The sequence below is a fragment of the Actinia tenebrosa genome, unplaced genomic scaffold, assembly GCF_029948245.1.
Source record: "Actinia tenebrosa isolate PJP-AT-01 unplaced genomic scaffold, QUT_ActTen_1.0 PGA_scaffold5__44_contigs__length_20552954, whole genome shotgun sequence".
Classification (NCBI taxonomy): Eukaryota; Metazoa; Cnidaria; class Anthozoa; order Actiniaria; family Actiniidae; genus Actinia; species Actinia tenebrosa.
The window spans coordinates 9,354,139-9,379,813 of record NW_028292582.1 but is presented as its reverse complement, the minus strand read 5'-3'; the positions used below and the strand labels follow the sequence as shown (position 1 = coordinate 9,379,813).

The 25,675-nt window shown below is 37.6% G+C and overlaps 3 protein-coding genes and 1 pseudogene across 3 annotated transcripts; 2 read left to right on the top strand and 2 right to left on the bottom strand.

The window, feature by feature from the left end:
• Positions 1–1,912: 1,912 nt before the first annotated feature.
• Positions 1,913–4,305, bottom strand: LOC148906495 (uncharacterized). The gene is made up of 5 exons (XM_089038432.1): positions 4,003–4,305; positions 3,658–3,734; positions 3,502–3,579; positions 3,147–3,417; positions 1,913–2,584 (listed from the first exon to the last, which is right to left on the bottom strand). The coding sequence occupies exons 1-5, from the start codon at positions 4,055–4,057 to the stop codon at positions 2,460–2,462; spliced, it is 606 nt and encodes a 201-aa protein (XP_088894558.1). The 5' UTR covers positions 4,058–4,305; the 3' UTR covers positions 1,913–2,459.
• Positions 4,306–6,625: 2,320 nt separating this feature from the next.
• On the top strand, positions 6,626–9,921 carry LOC148906494 (uncharacterized; annotated as a pseudogene).
• A 5,352-nt stretch (positions 9,922–15,273) lies between these two features.
• LOC116293268 (adenosine receptor A1-like) lies at positions 15,274–16,460 on the bottom strand. Its single transcript, XM_031700675.2, has one exon. It carries the CDS (start codon positions 16,424–16,426, stop codon positions 15,371–15,373), a length of 1,056 nt encoding a protein of 351 aa, XP_031556535.2. The 5' UTR covers positions 16,427–16,460; the 3' UTR covers positions 15,274–15,370.
• A 3,277-nt stretch (positions 16,461–19,737) lies between these two features.
• Positions 19,738–21,613, top strand: LOC116293267 (uncharacterized). The gene is made up of 3 exons (XM_031700674.2): positions 19,738–19,811; positions 20,637–20,890; positions 21,464–21,613. Exons 1-3 carry the CDS (start codon positions 19,739–19,741, stop codon positions 21,611–21,613), a joined length of 477 nt encoding a protein of 158 aa, XP_031556534.2. The 5' UTR covers position 19,738.
• The last annotated feature ends 4,062 nt before the right edge of the window (positions 21,614–25,675 follow it).

Sequence of the window (25,675 nt, the reverse complement as noted above, 5' to 3'; positions counted from 1 at the left end):
ACAATTTTCGGTGAACTTGCGTTGATTTGACCCCCTCCGACGACCATGATCCTTTGCGTTTAAACAATAGATTGTTTTGATGTGACGTCATAGTGAAATAGGGCAATTTATGCTTCTATGATTTCTAAATTTCTAAACTTCATTTCAGCTAGGTCAAGTGTGGTGTCTTTACTTGAGCTGAATGGCAAGTGTTCTATAGAAATATATGCTGATGATGTAAAACCAAGAGCAATCAGATAGCTCTTCATTGAAGGCTGGTAATGAAGTTCATTAGATGGAATCAGCTTGATTGATAACTGGAACAATAACAATGTCTTTTGCTAAAAGCAATAGAAATCCAAATAGCTGAAGGAGATGTAGGGGAAATTTTTTTGAGTATCTTATCCTGTCTTGCAGCTGAATAGCTGAATTTGGAATGACGAAATCTCAAGGTTGCTTGTTGGTCTTCTCCTGTGCTTTAAGTTTTTTTTTAACTAGGTTCTCTTAAAAATAATCAACTCCTAAATTCCAATTACATTGATGGATGAATAGCTACTCTGTAGAGAAGCCAATAAATATTTATATACATTATTTTATTAGAGACAAATGCATTGGACGGTTTCTAATATATGTCGCTATTCTCAACAAAATTCATTATCGATTTCTTTCTGCATTTTTGTAGAGAAAAGGTGAATTCAAACGCACTATTTATTATTTTATTATAACTATAATAGTAATTATTACTAAACAGATATCCAAAATGACACCAAAATGATACCAAAGGTTAGATATCAGAAATGGGTTGGCTAAGCTCACACCCACCCCCTGTTCTTATCTAGGAGAGCTAAGCTCGGCTTCGATCCCCTTTGAACTCCAATTTACATGTTTGCATTATATGGTTAAAAAGATTATTTTAAACAAATATGCTATGTGCATCTATGATAGATCAGTTTTGACATTGTTGGGTAATGAAGCAGCAAATTCATACATCCAAAGCTGATTCTCTATCAATTTTTAAGAGACACATTTTTTAGTGTCCATGTTTTTCCTCCTCAAAAATCAACTCATACATTCTAAATTATTTGATTTACCGGCAGCTTTATCAAGTGGGTATTAAAGCCAGTTATGCTTTCTGCCATCCACCCTGAATAGTCTTGATTTATATAGTTAATATTTAACAATCTTAGACCTGTAGCCATTATCCATGGTCTATGTGTCAATAGCCCATGAGGTCAAAGGCTATGAGGGCGAGAGGTTCTATTGATTTTGTATAAACCTACTAATTGGTCCACAAAAGAATACAAACAATTTTGAAATTAGGTTTAAATACATGTTATTTATTTTTCACATTGTTTGTTTTAAAAACCAGCACTTTTCACTTATAGAGTTCTATCACTTAAATATACCACTAGTAGCTCAGCCAATCAATTTTTGTCCCAATTAAACCATAGAAGATATGGTAAATAACTAAGAGCACAGTGCATGATGGGAAGGAAGAGTGGAATAAAAAGTTCCATATAACTCTAAAAAGCTCATGACAGGAACACAGTCATGGCACAGCAATGCATATGCTCATTGCACATGAATTTGCTCTCCATCAAATAAAATACTCAGAACATGGCATGCACACGGCATGGAAAAGGCTACACCAAGGTCACAGCACTGCCAGACTAATCACATTGGGTGAGAAATAATCTCTCAGTCAAAATATTTCTAGAAAAATATGGTCACAGTAAGGTATGCACATAATGGCATTGCCCGTACGAAACGGGCAGATCTGTTTTTGATCTGCTGCAGATCTGCCAAGAAGTCTGTTACAGATCTGCAAACACTCTGCTAAAAATCTACAGACTATCTACAGATTATCTGTGGAATGTCTGCAGATTATCTGCAGATTATCTGCAGAATATCTGCATAAAGTCTGCAAAATTGATCTGCAGTTAGGTCTGTCAATTACAGACGTTCAGCAGATGCTAAACATTTAAAAACAATATGCTGGCTCCACCAATCATATCCCTTTTATTTAGAGAACAAAATAATGTTTGTTATCAACATTACACAAGAACATGATTGCTGCAGATGAGTGATGTATAATATGATATCAGGTTACATCATAGAGATCACTACATGCATGGCATACTTCTGTAGATTAGTACGCCCATGCAATCGATCCTTACTCCATACCGAATCAAGAAAAAGAAAGAAAAAGCGTTTTCTAGCTGTCAACAAAGAATCAGTACTCAGACAATATGTAGCTACCTAATTTTTTTGGCATAAAGGCATTTTTCAAAACATCCTAAGTAAGTCATTGTGAGTGAAACACTAATATAGCTACTAATACACGCTTATAAACACACATCCTAAATGTAATAATATATATACTCAAAAATACAAACCTATATAAATCACTTATCTTACTACTTACTCCTTACAAATACACTTAAATTCCTAAAGATACTTTATATTAGTCCTTCAAAGACTTAAAATTTTGAAACTTCCTTAAGTTTTTTTCTCTTGGCTGTCCCAACTTTGTTGGTCAAAATTCGATTCATCTTGGAGACGGTCAACTCCGTGTTGTTTATGGAAGCGAACCGTCCAGAATAAGCTAGAAGAAAAAAGATAGCGTTTAGAAATTGCTTTTCCGTTTTAATTTCACGGCTCAACGATAACTGCAAGTGCCCTATCTTTATTATTAAAACTTAGTCATTATTGTAATAATATATAAAAGTTTTTAGGGACGGACCATTAGATAGTTGAGGGGGAGGGGGGGGGGGGTTGCGTAAATCCCCAAAAAATATCGAGCAAGCACTTAAACCTCAAAAAAAAAAAAAAAAAAAATATCGTGCAACCTCTTCTGCTAAAAGAAAAATATCTAACTGTACGCAAAAAAATAATGTAAATATATATATATATATATATATATATATCATGCCAACAAAATTCCTGCAATCGCCCATCAATTATCTAATTGTCCATCCCTTAGTTTAAGGGATTTTACTCCGACGAAGGAATAAAGTCCGAAACGTCAGTAAGTTTTTTCATCTTTTCACGGTGTATAATTTACCTTTTCATCATTACTGTTTCATTAGAAACGCCGACGCAGCTCACACTAGTTTTTAGCTAGTTATATCTTCTTAGTTTAAGATTATAACGTAATAGGTGCTGACCTTTTACTGTCTTGACGATGTCCTGATTAAGTGTTGTCATCACGGACCCATCTTTTGACGTTAGTTTGCGGGTCCCGTGAGCCAGACTCGTGGCCAGTGTTTCATCACTAAAGAAAGTTTCTATAAGCAGCAGAAACAATTTTCTCGCATCTTTTCCGCTCTGGCTGTGAATGGAATGGAGCCTTGCAGAAGATATATATACTCCAGATCCTGGCACAAGTTCTTGCTTTCCAGGACCTGGAATGCTGGAGCATTCTTGATTGCTTTCTGCCTGAAATTTGAGAAACATTTTAGTGAGTCGTGCTAAACTACAAACCGTAAGACATAGCATTTGTATCAAATTAGTTACACTTACTGGTTTTAAGTTCTTCTCAGCATTGATGTTAGTGTGAGATGATGCCGATTCGTTGCATCCTCCATATGATGTTTGATACTAAATTTAAAAAGAAAGGTTACAAACAACTCATTAAAATAATGTATTGATGTATAAACTATAAAAGATGCCGCTTACCTGGTTTGCAACGTCGCCTCCTTTGTAAGCGTTCAAAATGTTTTCGAGAAATTCAATGTTTTCAGAACTGATAGGAACTATAAACAAAACAGACCAATTGTATTTGTTATTGTTGTTTGGTTTTCAATTAAAAGATTCATTTATACAAAAAAAGGTCCTAGAAAATCACGATTGTGAGAAAGCTTGAGATTTTGAATTCTCTTAATACAATAGGCGCTATAAGATTATCGCTATCTTAGTTTGTAATTCCGTTGTCGAACTTATAAGCGTGACTTTAAGCGAATGGCGTGCACACTGTACATGCAATCCTGTGCAAAACAATGAGAAGTACAAGGGGGAACTTACATGGTAATTGCCTTCTTTTTAGAGCTACTATTTCTTCTTTGAGCTCATTTACCATTTCTGAGCAGTTTGAACAAGGAACGACTCTTTCGACTACTGGTTCAACTTCAATTTCGGATGTTGAAATGTCTTCCGCATCCAAGTCGTATAGAGATCGTAAGAAGTGACCAGTCTCCCCAAGAGATATTCCTTCAGTCACAGTGTTCGACGGACGTACTGGAGTGTAATATGGAAGTCCAGGCGTGTTAGATGGAGGTGCATGAGTGTTAGATGGAGGTGCATGAGTGTTAGATGGAGGTGCATGAGTGTTAGATGGAGGTGCATGAGTGTTAGATGGAGGCGCATGTGTGTTAGATGGAGGTACATGAGTGTTAGATGGATGTGCATGTGTGTTAGATGGAGGCGCATGTGTGTTAGATGGAGGTACATGAGTGTTAGATGGATGTGCATGAGTTTTAGATGGAGGAGCATGTGTGTTAGATGGAGGTACATGAGTGTTAGATGGATGTGCATAAGTGTTAGATGTAGGTGCATGAGTGTTAAATGGAGGTGCATGAGTGTTAAATGGAGGTGCATGAGTGTTAGATGGAAGTGCATGAGTGTTAGATGGAGGTGCATGAGTGTTAGATGGAGGTGCATGAGTGTTGGATGGAGGTGCATGAGTGTTAGATGGAGGTGCATAAGTGTTAGATAGAGGTGCATGAGTGTTAGATGGAGGTCCAGGAGTTTCTGCTGTGGAAGGCTGCTGGGTGGTGACATCAACTTCTGTTGCTTGATCCGTATAGCGTTCCTTGAAGAAAATAGCTGCTTGCGTTTTCCCCGCCTCTATTTCAGCATTCTTTTTATTTTTCAATTCTTCTTTCTTGCTTACCGGCTTCTGTTGTCGTGGGGCATTGTTTGTTTTCTTTACTATTTTGTTTTGGTTTTGGTGACCATCATTTCCTTCTTCACTCTCCAGAGCAATTCTTGATTTTTTTCGCGGTCGTTTTTTGGCCGTGACTTCGCTCTCCATTTCCTCAGCAACCTTAACGCACTCCAGTTCGAGTTCCTCCTCGTTATCTAAAATACATATTTTGTGATTTGTACATCACTTAAGTCTCTTGCTTCAAGCTCTAAATGTTTCACTTTTAATCATCAATATATACCATTATTCTAGAAAGTCTAAAGGCATTATTTCCCTGTACTCAAAGAATCAAATCAAGGTATGCAAATGTACTAGTGTCACCATGTTGACTGTTGAAACCTAATAGCTGCATAGTCAACATTCCAAGTTTTTGCGCCTAAATTTAATTTCTACATATTCGGCGCCGCGCAAAATTACCGAGTTTGATTTAGCTTATTGTTCTTTTTTTACCAAGTTGGTAAGAGTAGTTAATTTTATTTAATATTCTCTTGTATAGATTTATATGTAGTAATTTTTTCAGATAATCCGTACTTTCGCGCAAGTCAGCTATGTTGCGAAGTACACAACCCTTAGTTAAATTGATCGACGGAATTCACTGACTTTTTTTATGCATGTAAAACATGAACATATTTGTAACTTAGGCCATGGCTGACGATGATTATTCAAAATTCGAAGACTGTATATTTTAACACTGATCATTTGTTAAGACTCACCTCCAACCATTATTATCTTGGCAGGATATGCTGTGAATTTAGCGGCCTTTCTACCTTTCCTGCTCTCCTCCCAATCTACCATAGTTGTTTCTCCCTCTTTGACATTTCCATGAATGTTCCTTGCACACACAACGCTGTACTGCTTATCTTGGATCCAGTAAACCAAAGCATAGGCCATTGTACGAATTTTTCTGAGAGGATGCTATTAGCGTTGTCTAAAACCAATTCGGAAAATGGCGCGCAAAAGTGAACACCGCGTTTGAACTCAGTCCATAAAGTGACATTTGACCAGTCGATCGCTCTCAGATAACATGCCCTTATCGGATCGGTTTCCTATTGGTTGGGTACGAAGATCCATTTCAGAGAGAGGAACCGTGTTTACTTAAAATAGAAAAGAGTTCACACCAGCTTCCTAAGTATATTTATTTTCAGTTTTACCTGTCAACTTATAACCAAAGACCTACTGAACGCTTGTACAAATTATCATTTGCATTTCTGTAGATGCGTATGCAGTCGTTGTATTCTTTGTTGTGGTCGTAATTTCTCTAAGACAACAGTAACTGTCAGCAGAATTTTATTTGGGATTGGTACCGTCTACTTTTTAGCAATGTTTTGGCGAGTAAAACTTGAACAACCGTAAGTTTTATGAGATCAAGATGATTGTACCTCAAAAACATTATTTTGTATTAAACTTATGAGAACTAAGTCAAGTGATAATTGACCCAATTCACTTTTAAGAAATCACAAGACTGAGCTAAGTAAACATAAAATGACAACAAAAACATCATCATTAGCGAGTTTCATATCCGAGTTTATAGCTAGGTTTTATCTTATTTTTGCCGAAATTCCAAATTTGAACAACGTTAAAATACGCTCGCTTCTAAGCAGCTTGTCAGTGATGCGTTTAGAATGCGTTCACTATTGTTAAAACAAACACCTGAAGGAACACCCTTCATATTAGGTTACAAGTGGGGAATGTATCTAACAGTCAAGTGTCTATTAAGTCTCGCGTACGGCCGTGTTTAGCTTCGGATAATAGTTTTTTTTTCACCAATGGCTGAAAATACTGATGACTATTCTTCTTCTATTTGCAATGAAGAAACAACCGATGTTAATAAGCCTTTCGAAATACCCGGTTTGTTTTCCCAAGTCGAGGGAATAGCATGTGATATCAACTCAACATATTTTGAAGTGGATCAAGAAGACAACAGTCAAGTGTCTATTGGAGATGGACTAGAGGAAACAAATGACACAGCTATCAGTGAAGTTGGTTTTAGCCCCCAAAGTCCATCACAATCACTGGATATTTGTGACTATATAGACCTTTTGGAGAATTCCGAATATGTCGTTGATCCTGAGCAAAGGAGAGAAGAGGTTGACCTTTTAGAGCCCGAATTTGATGAAAGTCTTAATGATAGCACACCATGGCCCAAGGAATTATTTTCAAATGTTACCGATGACTATGATGAAATGTTTTCAACTCCAGCTGAAAACTTGTTCGAAGATGATGAAAGTGAAAACAATGATAGGCAAAACGACTAGCATCATCAACCGCTTTATCACAATGCCCCTTTGACAGTATCAGAAAGTTTACTGCTGATCATTACTTTCGCCATACGGCATACACTATCTGGAAGCGCTCTGGAGGATTTGCTTGTTTTGATCAGTTTGCATTGCATCGCCCCTAATTTGTGCCGGAAATCCCTTCAACAGTTCCGAAATTTTTTTCAAAAACATCAAGAATCCTTTGGTGTATCATCGTTACTGTTCTTATTGCTTCTTACTCATTGATGACAAAGCTACAGTTGTTTGTCCAAACACTCTTTGTGCACGAGACCTTACAAAGAGGAACTCCTGCTCTTTCTTTATAGAGATACCAATTGCGCAACAGATTTGCAATTTGTTTGCTAAAAATGGCTTTTATGACAGCTTAAGCTATCGTTTCAAAAGGACCAAAAAAAATGAAGACAACTTTGAAGATATTTACGACGGATCCGAGTATAAAAGACATTGCAACCCTGGTCTATTAGATTTTCAACACAACCTATCTTTGTTATGGAATACAGATGGTGTCCCAGTTTTCAAATCTTCTAAGTACTCAATATGGCCATTATACTTCGTTATTAACGAACTTCCGTTTGCTGAACGCACTAAGAGAGAAAACATGTTGTTTGCTGGGCTCTGGTTTGGAGATACTAAACCTTTCATGTTAACATTCTTACAACCTTTTCATTCATCTTTAAGAAAACTAGAAACGGATGGAATTAACGTAAAAGTGAAAAGTAGTGACAATAGCATTCGCCCTCTTGTATTGAGTAAAGTAATCTTGCTGGCGGGAACATGCGACTTGCCGGCGAAATGTCTGGTATGTAATACAATGCAATACAATGGAGAATATGGTTGCTCGAAATGTAAGCAAAAGGGCGAAACTGTTAAAGTTTCTGAGAGAGGACACGTCCACGCATTTCCATTTATTCGGCCGGATCCCACTGGACCACAAAGGACTCATTCAGAAACTCTAAAACACGCTGAAAAGGCAGTAAATAGTGGCAAGCATGTAGATGGTATTAAGGGACCATCATGGCTTGCTGGGCTTTCGAGTTATGACATCATCAAAGGAACTGCAATTGATTATATGCATGGGTTATGCCTTGGAGTTATGAAATCTTTGCTTGGCCTTTGGTTTGCCCCAGAACATTTCGGCAAACCATTTAACATTACGAACAAAGTTACAAAAGCAGATGAAAGGCTACTTCAATTACATCCTCCCTTTGAAATAGGACGAATACCAAGGACAGTTGAAAACCACAGAAAATATTGGAAGGCATCTGAGCTGAGGTCATTTTTACTTTATTATGGGATACCGGTGTTGTTTGGCATTTTGGATGACCATTATTTTCATCATTTTGCTGTTTTTAGTGAAGCATCATTTATTCTTTTACAAGACTCGATATCAGAGATACAACTGCAGCACTGTCAAAGACTCCTAGAATACTTTTGCTTTATGCTTCCCTATTTATATGAACTTCGTTATCAAACTATCAATATCCACAATCTTTTGCACCTTCCTCAAGCAGTGCGGGAACTTGGTCCGCTGTGGACCCATTCGTGTTTTCATTTTGAAGACAAGAATGGGTATATCTTAAAAATGATTCATGGCACGCAAAACGTTTCTTCGCAAATTGTCTCAGCAGTCTCTTTCATTCAAAATTTACCACAGATGGTAGAATCCCTTGAACGTAATTCAAGTGCTTTAGCTTTTTATCGGAAGCTAATTGGATTTCAACAAAATACACAGCAAACACAAGTAATGCATAATGCTTATGCACTTGGATCTTCTTTTTCTCGAGAGCTTACAAAGGAAGAGTTCACTGCTCTAGCAAACGAACTAGGATACAATCCTGACTCGAACACTGTTCTTACATTTACTCGAATAAAAAAGGATAAAGAGATTTTTCATTCAAGTTTGTACAGGAAAGCGACTGTTAGGAATAGCTATACCGTCATGTATCAATCTGGTGGAAACGATTTAAGATTCGGGCAAATACTTTACTTTTTCCAATATAAGCCGAGTTGTACAAGGATGGGTAACTGTATGTTCAGATGCACATGCCATGCCTTCAATTACTCCATGATTCAAGAGCTTTCACAAGAGCAAGATATTAATTTGTTTACAGACGACTCATGTCCAGTTGAATTGACTCATGTAATTCCAGTTAAAAGGACAATTTTGAAAGTAATTCCTTTTTCAAGTATCGTCACAAAGTGTATATACCTAAGTTATAAACAAGAGCCATGTCACGAAGAAATAGCCTTTGTTGCAACTTTTCCTAACAAACTGGAACAATATTAATTTTTAAAAGATTTTATTTATCAATCATTTCTCTTTCAAATTTGTATTATAATATTGTCAACTTCAATTTCCGGTTGGCGTGCCCCAGTGCGGTGACCGTGCTGTTTTCATGCATTCATATACAAAAACCGCTCTTAGTTTACAACTATATCTGATTCAGTATAAACAAAGCAGGGAGAATGTAGAGTTTTATGTAGTTTAATGTGGTATTTACGAGGCTTTTGTTTTCTGATTCTGTTGAGATTTTGGGTAAACGTAACGAAGCCCTTGACGAAATCGTCCATGTGTTAACAGATAATATAACTCTAAAATGAAGTCCCATGGACCTTCAGGATAGACCAGCGATTTAGTTAAAGTACAACTTTGACGAAAATTGGTCTCTCGGCCAAAGAGTTATTATGTACAGCGGTTTTACCTATGACGTCATAAGTACATGCAACCTTAGAGTAACGCACTTTGATCAGAATACATTTCTTGTTCGAGTTACCTTGAGTGTATTTGACGTTTTAAACGCCTTATCGTTTTAAACGCGTTAATGAATAAATCTAAACAGTCTTTTCTAAATCTTCGATACCTTATCAAATGATAAGTCAATTCGGGAAAGTTGGAAGCTCGCTATTACAAGGTCAACTGATGTTTGTTTAATTACGGTATGTACCGTGTTTGGAGTAGTTTAATCTATTTTCGAATGTGTATTTGAATTACCAGCGTTTAGAAATATTAGGCATCAAATGGAAACCAAAGGAGCACTTAAGAGTTGCCTCGAATAGTAGATTTGATAAGTCTTGATTATTTAGCGTAAGCCGAACCCTTTCTTAAACGCCATGCAGTCATCTATTCATTAGATATTTTTGTCCAAACCACGAATCTTGAAAATAATTTTACTTAATAACGGAAAATTATATAAAAAATTCTTGCAAATTAAGTTTTTGCCACTAAGGTTTATATAAAAAAGGTATAGATCACCCCAAATATTAATGTTCTCGATATGATCTCCAGGACGATGCTACGTACGCGCTGTTATTTGTTTGCATATTTTATGGCAGATTTTGCAGATGTTAGACAGATCTGTTTTTGATCTGCTGGTAGTCTGTCGAATATGATCATTGCAGACAACCTTCTTACCAACATCTGCACAGACTAAGAGCAGATCATGCAGACCTAAAACAAGGCTGCAGTGCATCTGTTTTGGCAAAAACAGATCTGCTGCAGATCTGTTGCAGATCTGCCCGTTTCGTACGGGTGACTTTATCACTGTCCTACAAAAACTGTTCTATCAACAATTATTATATTAAATTTTTTTTATTGGTCGAAAACTGTGCACTTAATTATAGTGAAAAGAGCACGCCATCCACACGTGCTAAGTGCTTAATGCAGCTAGATCCAGCAACCGTTTTTCTTTTTGCATAAAGAAATTCAATACCGAGATAAAATTAATGACTTATGCTTCTCCTTACACTTCTTTTGTGCTTACGCCACTTCCTGAGTGCTTTATTACTGAATGGAGCACAAAAAAAGCTGTTTTATTTGTTAAATATACAACCCTACAGCTTTCCTGCATTCTAATTGGCTGTATTTTCTATGATGTGGGATAAAAGTCAGTACCATTTGTCTCCCACTCATATGAAAATCGCTCTGGACCAGATATAATCTTAGCTTCTATGTTTTGATATCTTGAACCACCACAGGTAGCCCAAGCTTGGTTTCTGTGGTGTCCTGTTATAAGGAAATGTATGGGGATTCTTCAAAAATTTCAATCAAATCATTGAAACGTGAAATGAAGCCGCAAAATTTTACGTGATCATTGAAAAATAGCACTTCTTTCGCTCTGTGTGGTTATTTTTTGAATTTAGCCTGTTTTAAGAATTTTTCCCCCACCAATAAGAAATAACAAAATCAGAAACTAAGCTTGGGATTACAGGCTTATCAGGCACAGTATTTGTGTGTTTGAGATATTTTGTGGTGGATAGTTTGTGGTGGTAAATTACTTAAACTGTTATCTCCACATTTGAAGATTTTTGTGTAAAATAAACTGTTCAAAACCTTCAAATTCTTTGTCAAAACAAAGCTTAGATATTTTATAATCTTTTTGTGATGCCTATACAGCTGCCCAAAGATTCCCCCAGAATATACGTGTTTGGAGGCATATATATTTTACATATCTACTTTATTGGACGGGGGTGGGGAGAGTATGTACCCGCCGTGACCATCCCTCAATTAAAAACGGGTCCTCAACAAAAATGTATGTGTGTAGGGGGGCGTGCGGGGGGTGGAGTACCACCTGGTACCCACCTATCTTTTTGAAAAAATCGGGTCCCTACTGTGGACAATTGTTTTGACCTCTTCCCTAATCTTAGCTTCTATGTTTTGATATCTTGAACCACAGGCTTATCAGGCTAAGTATTTGTGTGGCTGGGATACCTGTGGTGGTAAATCACTTGAACAACTGTTATCTCTACATTTGAAGATTTTTGTATGAAATAAACTGCTCAAAACTTTCAAATTCTTTGTCAAAATAAAGCTTAGATATTTTATAATCTCTTTGTTTTATTTTTTTATTTTTTTTAATTTTTTTTTGAGCTTATTTGTTCGCATTCAAGACATTATTGGAGGTTTAAATGTTGAGGGTGCAAATACAGAGCTTGATAGTTTAGCTTTTGCTTCAACAAACAACAGTAATTCTTCAGTTCTGTTATCCTCCACTATAAATGCATGGGATTGATCAACAATACAAGCTATTGTCATCTCTAGATAACTTCTACTTCTATTATATGTACTGTTTAATAAACGAGCAGGAGTGTTTTATCGGGTATAAAACACGAGGCGTAGCCGAGTGGTTTTAGACCCGATAAAACACGATCTGCTCGTTTATTAAAGTGCAAATGAACCCTTTGACAATATATTCAGTACTGGTTCTGCATAAAGTAAATAGTTGATTGGTAAAATATTTCTTGATTTGAGTGATGCGTCTCTAAGTTATGAAGGTTTATACTTCCAATATGTTAATAATGATGACGTCAGGTAAGGTATTTGAGTGTTTTTGTTGTAACTAGTAATACTAAATGCTGGCCATTTTGAAAATAAAAATTGTAAATAGCTTTCATGTAAACCATGAGTAAAATAATGATGCTTTTTAAATACTGTTTCTATGAACCAGTTCGATTTTGTATATTTGATTAAGCCTTAATAGACGTCACACTCATTAGCATATTGGAAGTATAAACCTTCATAACTTAGAAACGCATCACTCAAATCAAGAAATATTTTACCATTCAACTATTTACTTCATGTAGAATCAGTACTGAAAGTATTGTCGAAGGGTTCATTTGCACTTTAAACGGCTTAGAAAACTCATGATGTATGTTCTCATATTGTACAGAATTCTATACGAAATGTACCAAGTTTGATAGAGAAAATCCAAGTTAATGCAAAATGAAGACGAATCTATATCAGATATAAAATCACCTTCATGGTCATGATTTCTATTGTGTTTCCTTCATGAATTATTAATGAGTTTTTAAATAATTGATAAAGCGTACTTAACGCATCACTTCAAGATAGATAACCAAGGTATTTTGCTGTTTTGTTTTATGATAAAATTAACCAACTTGGAAGAGGTTCTAAACGACCGGAAATGACAATATGGACTAGCTGCTTCAAGAGACTTCTCTCTCCTAGAATATATTAAATATATTCCTATTTCTATCCTAAAACATTCACAACTTACCTGAATGTATTTTAAGCCATGTTCAAAGCCACACAATTCACAAATACTGGGATATTTTCCTCGATATAAACTTCTCTACTCAACTCAACATGTCTGATCAGAAATGTAGGGATATACTTTGTGAAATGCGTCATATCGCGACTCGTTATAGAAACAACGGGAAAAGGAACAATAAAAATGAGATACATGAAGTATAAAGCTTTTTTAAACAGACACACCTAAAAGTGTGACGTCTTACTTACTCCCAATCACGTGACGTTTTGGACTAGACTGAGGAGCAACTAGCGGATGTTAAGTCAAAACATGTCAAAATAACTCCTCAAACTATTGCATTTGACTATTTCTACGACATGAAACCTGAAAACAAGAGATCAAAACAACCTCCAAGATTCTAAAGCCATTAAAAACTCAGCTATTACCGGAAGTGACGTCTATTGATAGTAACCCATGCTTCGTTTGAAAAAAACCACTTCCGGGTACACAACGAAAAAAAAGGCAATTTATTCTATAAATATTTTTATTACGTTTTCTTTATGAAAGAATTTCTTGTCCAAAGTTCTATATTTTTATCAGCTGGAAGTTAAATCATTGAGATCATTTTCTGCTAATTCATTTTAGCGATTAATTTTGGTCGCCCCGGCCTGCCATAGGGCAACAACACAGGGTGACCAGTTCTAAATAGGAAACAACTAAAACACTTGAAATTCTAACAAAAATACGCCCTCATCACACAAGAGGTTTGAGTTCAGATTATGCCAGACAGATGTCCCTAGAATGTTGCCATCCCTGTGTAGTAACACATTTTGGGATCGAAGAGTTGGTATCTCACGATTTATGAGGGGGGTGGGATGGTGTGAGGGTCTTTCTGACTACCACTAGGAATAATATACTTTGAACTGCACAACTTTATAATTTAAAAATATTAACCTTTTATAGTTTCATAAGTTGAACGTAATCCGATGGTTTTATGATTGATTAATGTAACCATGGCAACAATTTCTGCGTAAAACGTTTTAAAGGGGTTCGTATGCTCCGAACTTCTGTCGTAAAAAATGAGTTTCTTAGACGGTTCATCATGTAATATTTACTTATTAGGTCAAGTAAGCTGCCAAATGTTATTAAATTTTGACTAAATATTTTTCTTTAATTGATTATGCAAATTTACCAGCAAAGAAGAATTATGCCCATAAGGTCCCCACGAGACAAATATACGATAAAATACATCAACAAATTTTGGAATCAATTAAGAGTATTTAACGTTTTACTATTTAAGGCCATTATAGGATTAGTCATTTCCTTTCCCTTGAGTATTATTTCTGTCTCGATGACGACATGCATGCGGTTGTAAACAAAATAATGTATTCTTCAGAGATTTTGCTAGTATTTTAGTCCACTGGTCACTCTCTTGAGAATATCCATATTCATGTGTCTTCCCATGCACAACCGATAAACAAAGAAATGATACTCTAGGGAAATGACACGTAGTCTGAAATGAGAAAAGATTGCACCCAAGAAGTGGTCTTCATCTTCATCTTCATCTTCATCTTCATCTTCATCTTCATCTTCATCTTCATCTTCATCTTCATCTTCATCTTCATCTTCATCTTCATCTTCATCTTCATCTTCATCTTCATCTTCATCTTCATCTTCATCTTCATCTTCATCTTCATCTTCATCTTCATCTTCATCTTCATCTCATCTTCATCTTCATCTTCATCTTCATCTTCATCTTCATCTTCATCTTCATCTTCATCTTCATCTTCATCTTCATCTTCATCTTCATCTTCATCTTCATCTTCATCTTCATCTTCATCTTCATCTTCATCTTCATCTTCATCTTCATCTTCATCTTCATCTTCATCTTCATCTTCATCTTCATCTTCATCTTCATCTTCATCTTCATCTTCTTCTTCATCTTCTTATTCATCTTCTTCTTCATCTTCTTCTTCATCTTCATCTTCATCTTCATCTTCATCTTCATCTTCATCTTCATCTTCATCTTCATCTTCATCTTCTTCTTCTTCTTCTTCTTCTTCTTCTTCATCTTCTTCTTCTTCTTCTTCTTCTTCTCAGTCTTTTTGAATTGCGCAGGAAGGACACTGATTCGGCATCGTCTTTTCTTAGATTCTAAATACCCAGTGTGTTCATATGCTATTTTGGCCAGTTCCCTTTTCTCACAAAGTGATGCTTACAGTAACAGTGACATTTTTGCTTCCTTCTTCTCGCTTTAAGCGTTGTGAATTTTCTTCATCGGTTTCCACTTTCAAGTTGTCCACTTTGGACGTCGTCCCTGGCACTTCGCAGGAATCAATCTTGCTTGATCTAAGCCACGTACAAAACTTAAATAAAACTTTCTTGAACTGCGGCATACGCCAAGCGTACAAATAAGGGTTAATCGCAGAGTTTAGTAGGACAATTACAAACTGCAAGTCTCTAAGCCAGTGAATAAATTCGCAGGTGCATTTCGTACAAAAGTTTAGGACGTAAATAATGATGCATGCTGGAGCGAAGCAGAGAATATAGGCGAGTAAGACTAGTACCAAAGCCTTTGTAACCTTCGCTTCCCATTTTAAACTGGAGATTTTCTTTTTATTCACTCTGTTTGCTTGTGTGCTCGAAGCTCTTTGACGGCTTAATGACCTTACCTGTTTACGAAGACGATTGAAGATGCTGACATAGACGAACAATAGTACCAGAAAAGTTAGAAGAACAGCGGTACTGGCGAAAATTAAAGAGTAAAATATATACCCTAATTTAAAATAAACCATACTAAGTCCTATTGATACCAGCCAAATAACCAAGGATAGATAGATACACTTCTTTGTAGACAAATAGCTTTTGTATTTCAGAGGGTAGATCACAGCAACGTATCTGTCGATTGTCAATGCACCCAAAGAGAGGATCGAAGCTGTCGACAGAATGAAGTAAGATATGTGGAGGACCCGAATATCTACGAGTTCTATTTTGAGTGCTTCGCTAAGATGGAATACTGTCGATATAGGATCCATTAAGATTCCAACCAAGAGGTCTGTCATCGCGAGACTTAGAATCAGAAAAGTGAACGGAGTTCGTAGCTCGTGGAATGGATCTTTCAAAATGGCGTAACATATCAGAGAGTTTCCTGGAACAGTTACTAGTGTAAGACTTAAAGACACTGTCGTAGTGAGGATGGAAAGATATCTTGGTGCAGAAACGCCAACACACGAAGCACTGACGCTGTCGTTCGACATTCTTGCCTTGACAAAATGGCCAATCTCTTTAAAAAAGTCTGCGGCAAAATTTAAGGCACTTATATGTAAATTGAAATGCTTGATAATGCTTTTAAGGCCTGGGGCTCCAACGCAGACTTTACATCGAGCTTTTGCTTATATACCTTTTGTACTCTGGCCAGAAACAAATCCAATTTTGGATGATATAAAAACCTTGATATGAAAGATGAATAATTCGGTAGCCGGATATTGCAAGGATAATTAGCTTTAGCCAATTTGTAAATAGATAATTCTGGTATGCGTAGAACGAAGATGATCTAATTGAAAACACGATATCCGAATTAGTATTCGAAATAGAACTCAAACTTTACCACATATTTTTGTTTTCTAAGTTGTCGCCGGTTTCTTCTGTGTTTCTTCCAGATTTCACGATTTTTTGTTTTCATTTTAATTTAATTAAGTCGCCAAAAGACAGAGTTTCGTAAGAAAATATTTTTTGAAGGCTGTTTTTGTTGAATGCGGGTTTGAAATGTTGACAAAGATATATGTGATCAAGGTGACAGATCTGTAATTAGGAGAATGGTTATTTGGAAAGTATAATAGCAATAGCTGTAGTGCTATAGATATTATTTCTAAGCTGTTGGGAAAATAACCTACTCAAAAATTATAACTGGGAAGAGCAATAGAAATCTTAGAAATTAGATAGTTTAGCAGAAAATTATTGGTAGGGAGGGAGAGAAGGAAAGAGAAAGGAAGAAAGAAAGAAAGAAAGAAATGGATGGATGGATGGATGGATGGATGGATGGATGGATGGATGGATGGATGGATGGATGGATGGATGGATGGATGGATGGATGGATGGATGGATGAGTGAGTGGGTGGGTGGGTGGGTGGGTGGGTGGGTGGATGGATGGATGGATGGATGGATGGATGGATGGATGGATGGATGGATGGATGGATAGATGGAGGGATGAATGGATCGACAATAATTTGTGTACAGAAGTAATATATTGTCATGACATTGTCAATCCCTTGTCAGAATGCTATGATTGTTTCAAGCAATTAGAGCGATCCTTAGTCGAAACTCTTAAATTCCGGACCAACAGATATAGTATAACACTCAACAAATCTGAGTCAAAAGTACTGTCTCTGCTTAAAAATATCTGCAAATGGTCAAACCCTCGCCATCTCTTGGTTAATCCATGATTTAGAGATATATTATATAAAACCATACTACCATAAGGCTTTTTTGCATTTTTAGATATTCTTCATAAATGTTTACGATTTTTTTTATTCAGCTGTAACACCTGCCATCACACGTCAACCATCACGCACCTGTTTACTTAAGTTTGTTTTAACTTATCAAATTGTGAAAATGATATATTTTGAAGTTTGTATTCTATAACACAGAAGATAATTATAACCATCTTGTTCCATAATATATTGTTTTGGATGAGTTTACCAGAACTCTTAATTGTTAATCTCAAATATAATGGCAAGCAAGCCCTAACGTGTTATTTTATAATAACAATCACTATAACTTTAGCACTCAACATTGTATATTAAAATACTTGACAAGCTAACATATATATGAGTTGGTAATATGTTTTTTAAATAGAAAAGCTTTTTGCATTCTAGTTTTATTCTTGAATAGCTTTCATACATAATTCAAAGCAAAGTAAATTATGCCTAAATTCATTCATAGCAAACGGATAAACTTCAAAAGCCATGAAAATCAGTAAAGAAAATTTATCACGGCTGTTAATTTTACTATGAGTATAAAAGACATCACTGTCATCATTCGGTCGTCTCAATTATCTGCTCACATCTTTTAAAATTACTGAATGATTATTTTTATTATCTAGAGGATTCTAGATGAGGGAGGGAGGGAGGGAGGGACGAACGAACGAAGGAAATAATGAAATAATGGAAAGTTCGAAGAGTAAAGAAAAAGAGAGATAAAAGAAAGGAGAGAATGCGTCAACAACATGCTGAAAGACAAAAATAAAGCAGGGTCAACTTATAGCTAAGTTACTTCGTACTCTAATCGAAAACAGTCGGAGTTAGATCGGTGTTAGACATTAGAGAGTTTTAGATTTACGTTCACGGCGAACGTGAAACGTCAGTTGACCAGTAAAAAATTCTTTTAAAGGACTTAAAAAGAATCGCAAAAAAGTCCAAGTAGTAGAAAAACAAAAGAGTATTTGCGCTTGGTGAGAAGGTTTGTAAATAGTAAAGTAAAATACAGAAAAACTATGAAAACGTGGTCATGTTTGCCGTTTGCGGGGAGAAAAAAAAGTCAATCTAAAACTCTCTATTGAAGAAATAAAAACAGTTATTGATGAGCAGGATATCGTTTATTAGTTAAATCCGCCAACGATATATTGGTCTATCATCAATGCTGTATTCTGATTGGATGAGCTGAGGCTATTTCCTACGCAAAAATTAGAGTAATTATTGAATACTGAATGCCAATAATATGATAGCTGACAACACTTCTATTGTGCGCTTAGTTCTCGTGTGTGCAGTGAGACAGTTTTTAGGCTCTCGCTAAATTCCAATTATTAATGATTTGAGAGCTAGCCCTAAAATATTTTAAAAGATGAGAGTATGTGGACCGCGTGGCACTAATGAAATAGTAGAAGATAATATAGGTAAGTTGTAGTGCTTAGGAACGAGGTTATTCCGGGCGAAAGCCCTTGGAATTAAATTCGGAAAAATTAATTTAAGACCGAATTTAATTCCAAGGGCTTTCGCCCGGAATAACCTCGTTCCTAAGCACTACAACTTACCTATATTATCTTCTACTAAAATATTTTAGGTGAGCCCTATTCTTGAAGTCCTCAAAGATATAGCCTTCAGAGCAGGCGTTCTTTTGATGGGTGTGAGGAAGAATCGGGGTTTTGGGGTTCCTGTTTCGACTACGTGCGGTCAATTCTCGTTCGTTCCAAATTTTGAAAGTTCCCCCAAACCCCCGGTTTTTCCCCAAACCTACAAGAACGCCTGCTTTGCAGGCTATCAAAGATAACCTTCAATATTACAATTACTAATAGATATCATTAAATCGTCTGATGTTTTTATTCTATTTCTGTTTTATAGCTTTGAACATGATAATTGCGATTTTGTAATTTGGCTCAACCCAACGTAATTCCAATAATTAGACCTCATTGTCTATTCGCCAATGAATTAAGCCCTCCAACTCCAGCCGTTGTTCAGCACAGCACACCTACGAGGCTTTTAAACAAACAAAGCGTAGATCGTTGAGTATCTAATAACACCTGCAATAGAATTGTGGCAGGATATCGATATTCAGTCACGAAATACGAGCAGAATATGCCTAGCAAAACAGTTCTCGTTTTGACAACATTTTACGGAGCACTATTACTCACTGCAGTATCTGCAAACGGTAAGTCATTTCAACAAAACTAGGAAAACTTAGTGAAACACAAACAAATAAAAAAAACGCCTTTTGATATGATGTCAATAATCAGAATTGAAAATAAATAATAGTAAAGAAAATAAAAAGAAGTAAATAATTTCAAAACAGTTCTAAATCTCCAAGATTTCGCTACTGATATATTAAGTACGATGCTTCAAATTAATTGTGAGTGTATGCTTCATTTCATTCGTCGGCGTTAGTTAGTTGATTTAACTTAGCTAATTTTACAGCAAAGATAGGGGATGGTATTGCGTCTTGAAGCGGAAAAAATAAAGTAAAAAATTGGTCAGGCATTTTTCTCAATCGAATCCTTTCCTGACCAAGAATTTTCATTCTTGTATTTCGTATATAAACGTTTATTTAACCATGTTAAAAAAAAAAAAAAAAAAAAAAAAAAATCATACGCCTTACAAATTTGATGACCCCGATGGAATTCGAATATAAAGACTACATGCGGTTAGTGACGTCTCTTGGCAGCATAAAACATGAAAAAACATGACAAACACCTCGTATCTTAAAATATCTTGATGGAAGGTGCTTTCTTGCTCTAAAAACACCTGTAAATGGTTACACCTTCGTCGTTGCTCGGCAGACCACGCATGAAATGGCGGTCCCATCTTATTTAGAAACTCAACAAGTTGATATGTTATGACGCGACCGTTGTTTCTAATGATTAATCATTTAAAGGGGTTTCTGGAGCTTTCTTCTCATATTTGCTGTAAAGCATGATGGGGTCCCTGTGGAATATTTATGCTAAAATACGTGACTCGTCTCTCCCTCCCTCCTTATCAGGTGGATGCAAAACAATTGCTTTCAATGAAAAGATTAAAGGCAAAGCTCTCAAAAACCACGTCTTCCAGACAAGAGAATCAGGTAGCCATCAATTCTGTAGGGTACTTTGTTACCTAGACAACCGTTGCCTGTCATATAACTACGGTACAAGTGTTAATGGAGACAAAGAAATGTGTGAGCTGAATGAATCTGATCATGTTATGCACGGCGAAGATTTGACAGACAGACTAGATACGGTATACTTTAGAGTAGAGGTAAGTATGTAAACGATTGTTAGCATTTGAATTCAGTCTGCATCAATAAGGCCCCGTCCACACGTATCCGGAAATTTTTGTATCCGCAAATTATTTTTTTTTGCGGATACGAAAATGTTTTCGTCCACACGCAGCGTTTTCGAATCGTTTTCACCGTCCACACGTATCCGTTTTCGTAAAATTTGCGGATACGGACACAAAAAATTGCGGATACGTGTGGACGGGGCCTAAATTCTGTTCATCATGTGTGAATTTTATTTCATTTGAAACTCTTTCCTAGTAAGGTGGGCTTTCGTTACACCACTATATTTGACACCCCTGAACTAGTTGTAAGGTGGTTTTGTCAGATGTAATGGTGAGATAGAATGTCATTTCATAAACCAGATTTATCCTTTGTCAAAATTAATTTTAATTTAGCAATTGTTTCACTACATACGTCAGAGTTTTATATCGCTTGATTTCACCGTTAAATGTACAAATAAGTCCACAAAAATCAAAATTTGGTATTTTGTAATAAAATTATACCTCTATTTCACGGATATGTGTTTTGCACTCTACTTGATCTTGTCGCAGAATGATTGTAACTGCCCGAAGAACAAAATATGTCGGTACAATTTTGTAGACAGCAGCCATTACTGTGAATGCAAGACGAATTCGGCGCCAGGGACCCAGTGTAACGTCAGTGAGTATATTCAACAATTATTCGACTGGGCGAATAATTGATTTGTATAATTTTAGAAAAACCCGCTTTTAGTATTACTTCCAATCAGGAAAACTTTGGAAAACTTCATACTCACCGCTCCAGTGGTAATTATTGTCTCAGAATCACCTATTCAAAAAATGTTGTCACTAGCTACCAGAAGCAGCTTTATATGCTTTGGTTTCCACCCTGTTGACTTGTGCGGTTGTTGTGTCTTTACCAGCTGAACCCTCAACTTGGTCCCCAATTGGATCTCCAACCGCATCGCTAACTAAAGTCTCGACTGTATCCACAACCGAATCGCAAACAATGACTGGATCCCCAGGCGGAACAACAACTGCATCCCCAGGCGGAAAAACAACTGCATCCCCAGGCGGACCCACAACTGCATCCCCAGGCGGACCCACAACTGCATCCTCAGGCGGACCCACAACTGCATCCTCAGGCGGACCCACAACTGCATCCTCAGGCGGACCCACAACTGCAACCTCAGGCAGCCCCACAACTGCATCCCCAGGCGGAACAACAACTGCATCCCCAGGCGGAACAACAACTGCATCCCCAGGCGGACCCACAACTGGATCCTCAGGCAGCCCCACAACTGCATCCCAAGGTGGACCCACAACTGCATCCCCAGGCGGACCCACAACTGCATCCCCAGGCGGACCCACAACTGCATCCTCAGGCGGACCCACAACTGCATCCTCAGGCAGCCTCACAACTGCATCCCCAGGCGGACCCACAACTGCATCCTCAGGCAGCCCCACAACTGCATCCCAAGGTGGACCCACAACTGCATCCCCAGGCGGACCCACAACTGCATCCCCAGGCGGACCCACAACTGCATCCTCAGGCGGACCAACAACTGCATCCTCAGGCAGCCTCACAACTGCATCCCCAGGCGGACCCACAACTGCATCCCCAGGCGGACCCACAACTGCATCCCCAGGCGGACCTACAACTGCATCCCCAGGCGGACCCACAACTGCATCCCCAGGCGGACCCACAACTGCATCCTCAGGCGGACCCACAACTGCATCCTCAGGCAGCCTCACAACTGCATCCCCAGGCGGACCCACAACTGCATCCCCAGGCGGACCCACAACTGCATCCCCAGGCGGACCTACAACTGCATCCCCAGGCGGACCCACAACTGGATCCTCAGGCGGCCCCACAACTGCATCCCCAGGCGGACCTACAACTTCATCCCCAGGCGGGCCAACGACACAAAGTCCCACCACACAGTCAACAACACAGGCTCAAGCAACTACTGTCTCTTCCTCTGGTAAGAAATTTTACACTGTTTGACAAATCGAAACGCGTGTTAGCTGACATCATTATATAAGTTTCTTTTCTTTTTTTTTTTTTTTCAAGCAACGAACAAAAATACGTCTTCAAATATCGAAAGATATCAAGTTTGGTTACCAAGATCGGTTTACAATTGCATTAACACATTGTTTGTAACTTTTGCGGTTTTTAAACATTTGATAACTACAGCTACACAAGCTGTCGTTGAAAATATTTCAGAAGGTTAACATTGATATCTCTATAAAGCGGAACCTTTTGATTTCATTTAAAGGACCCCTAGTAGCATGGTCCTAAAATGTCCTTATCATATTAACGGTGGTTGCTGTACAACAAACCTCTGTTCATCGGACACCCTTCATTAAACGGACAGCTAATTACACGGTACCGCAATTTCCTCTCAATATTTACTGTAAAACAAACATCTATTAAGCACCATCTATTGACACCCTCTATTAATCGGTCACCAGGCAACGTAGAAGGTCCTGAATGTGTCCGCTTAAGAGGTACCACTTAAGAGGTACACAATACTTTTACCAATCATATACCCCATTCACACTTAACGTGTTTAGTTAAACTATGTTTTCATTAGTAAAAAAATTGAGAAACTACAAACCTACAATATAATGAAGCTTTCTAAAATATTGTCAGAGCAAGACAAAGGATAGCTTACATGCACTATTTCACCAAATATTGTGCAGTGTTCGTATATAATTTTTTAAACCTGTTTAGTTAAACCACTTTAAAACATGTTTAAGCCTTGGTGTGAATGGGGTAATAGTCTTCGCTGAATTTTGAGGAAGACATTGTTTTATTGTATCGATTTTAATGTTTGAAGCCCAACTGCAGCTTTAATTTGTTTTTCAGATTGTGAACTACAGTTTGGTGCAGCTTCAATACATAACATGATCAAGATCACTAACGCATTTACTACGACTCTTCAGATGTTCACTATATCATTCTGGTTAAAAGTTCCATCTTCCTCGCTAACCCTTTATCCATTTAGTTATGCCACGAGTAGCGAGACATCTGCCATAAGCATTGCGATAAAAGAAGATGGTGTCATGGAGGTGGGCGCAAATGGAGGAGGAAAGTAAGTATCTCCCACGCTGGGTCTGTAAACCAGCACATTCCCAGATCAGGAGCCCATTACTATAAGAGCGTTCATTTCCCATACTGAGTCTGTGAGCCAGCATATTCTCACATCAGGAGCCCATTACTAGAAGCATCCATCTCTCGGTCTGTACGATAGCATATTCCTATGCTGCCCATTACTAGGAGCATCTATCTCCCATACTGGGTCTGTGAGCCAGCATATTCCCAGTTTAGGAGCCCATTACTAGGAGCATTATTAAATTAATTTAAAAAATTGCCAGATTCTGAATCAATTATGATTAGTAATACGATAATTGATTTGTTGATAGGGGCATTGATTCGTTTCTTCAGAGAAACAATGTTTGGCAGCACTTCGCAGTAACCTGGGAGTCTAGTAATGGAAATGTAAAGCTTTATTACAATGGCGGACAAAAATCCAGTACGGAGTCAGGTATGGCTCAAACAAAGATAATTCCTACAGGAGGTATTTTGATAGTAGGCCAGTACCAGGGAGAGCTAGCCGGCGGTTTCGACGATACTAAAACGATGCGGGGTAATATTGCTGGTCTAAATTTTTGGTCTTCTGAATTTACCGCAGATCAGGTCACGGAACTTTATAAACAAAGTTGTGGCGCTCCTTCAGGCGATGCGCTGTCTTGGGTCACGATATTGGCGGGAAAAACAAGAGGAGATTTGCAGAAAATGTGCCCTACAACTTGTCGCTCCTGAATGTAAAGAAAACTCGTGCATATTTCTATGACATCTATTTCCTACCCTAAAACAGCCCCAAACATGTACTACAATGCTAACTAGAAACGGATTTTCCCTCGCGGAATTGCTGAAAGTCCCCTTCACAGTTCCTAACCTCATCCTGAAAGGTAACCATGACTGTGCTTCGAAGTGAGAGGAACGGTGCAATGATGATAGAGACGTGAATAATTGCCCAAAGGAATAAAAAAAGGTCTCTGCTTCGATGCACAGGAACGGTTACCTTGAAGATGGCGCAGGGGAACTGTGAAGGGGACTATATTCGAAACCCTCTAAAACTCTAGTTAGAGTACCGTGATTAAAACTATGGAGCAGGAGGAAGAAAATAAGGAAGGGGGAGAGGGAGGGGGGGTGGGATGATGGCACCGGGTCCTTGTTCTCAACTGGGTGAGTACAGGGGTAAAGTCTTAAGTTAATAAGTTTAAACATAGATAACTTGCTACACTTATTTTCGCACATAGGCAACGCAGGTAAAGCAGTCGATGTGCTCAAAATTCCGTTAGAGCACGCTATTCTACCAATCAAAGCGCACGTAACAAAATGATCATTACCATAACGAAGTTTACATTTAATTCAATTATTTTAGCAGCACACTGCAGTACAAAAGTTACAAATTCTTTAGAAAAAATTCGCACAACCTAAGACTTCTCTAAATTGTTCAGAAAATCATGGTAAAAATTTTTGCCAGTCCGTCGAGGACATTTTTTTACGGCACGCGTCACGACCTAAAGTTTTCCCCATTTTACAAAGAGTACCTCGTTTCCAAGTCCTACTGATTGCTAAATAACACAACAAAAATCTGAACAATGACAGCACAAGAAGAGGCCAGGGTTTGGTCCCCGTTCTTGTTTCCCACCGTCCAAAGTATTTTACTTCTTGACGGGAAACCTCTCAGTCTTCAAAATAAATCGAAGCAC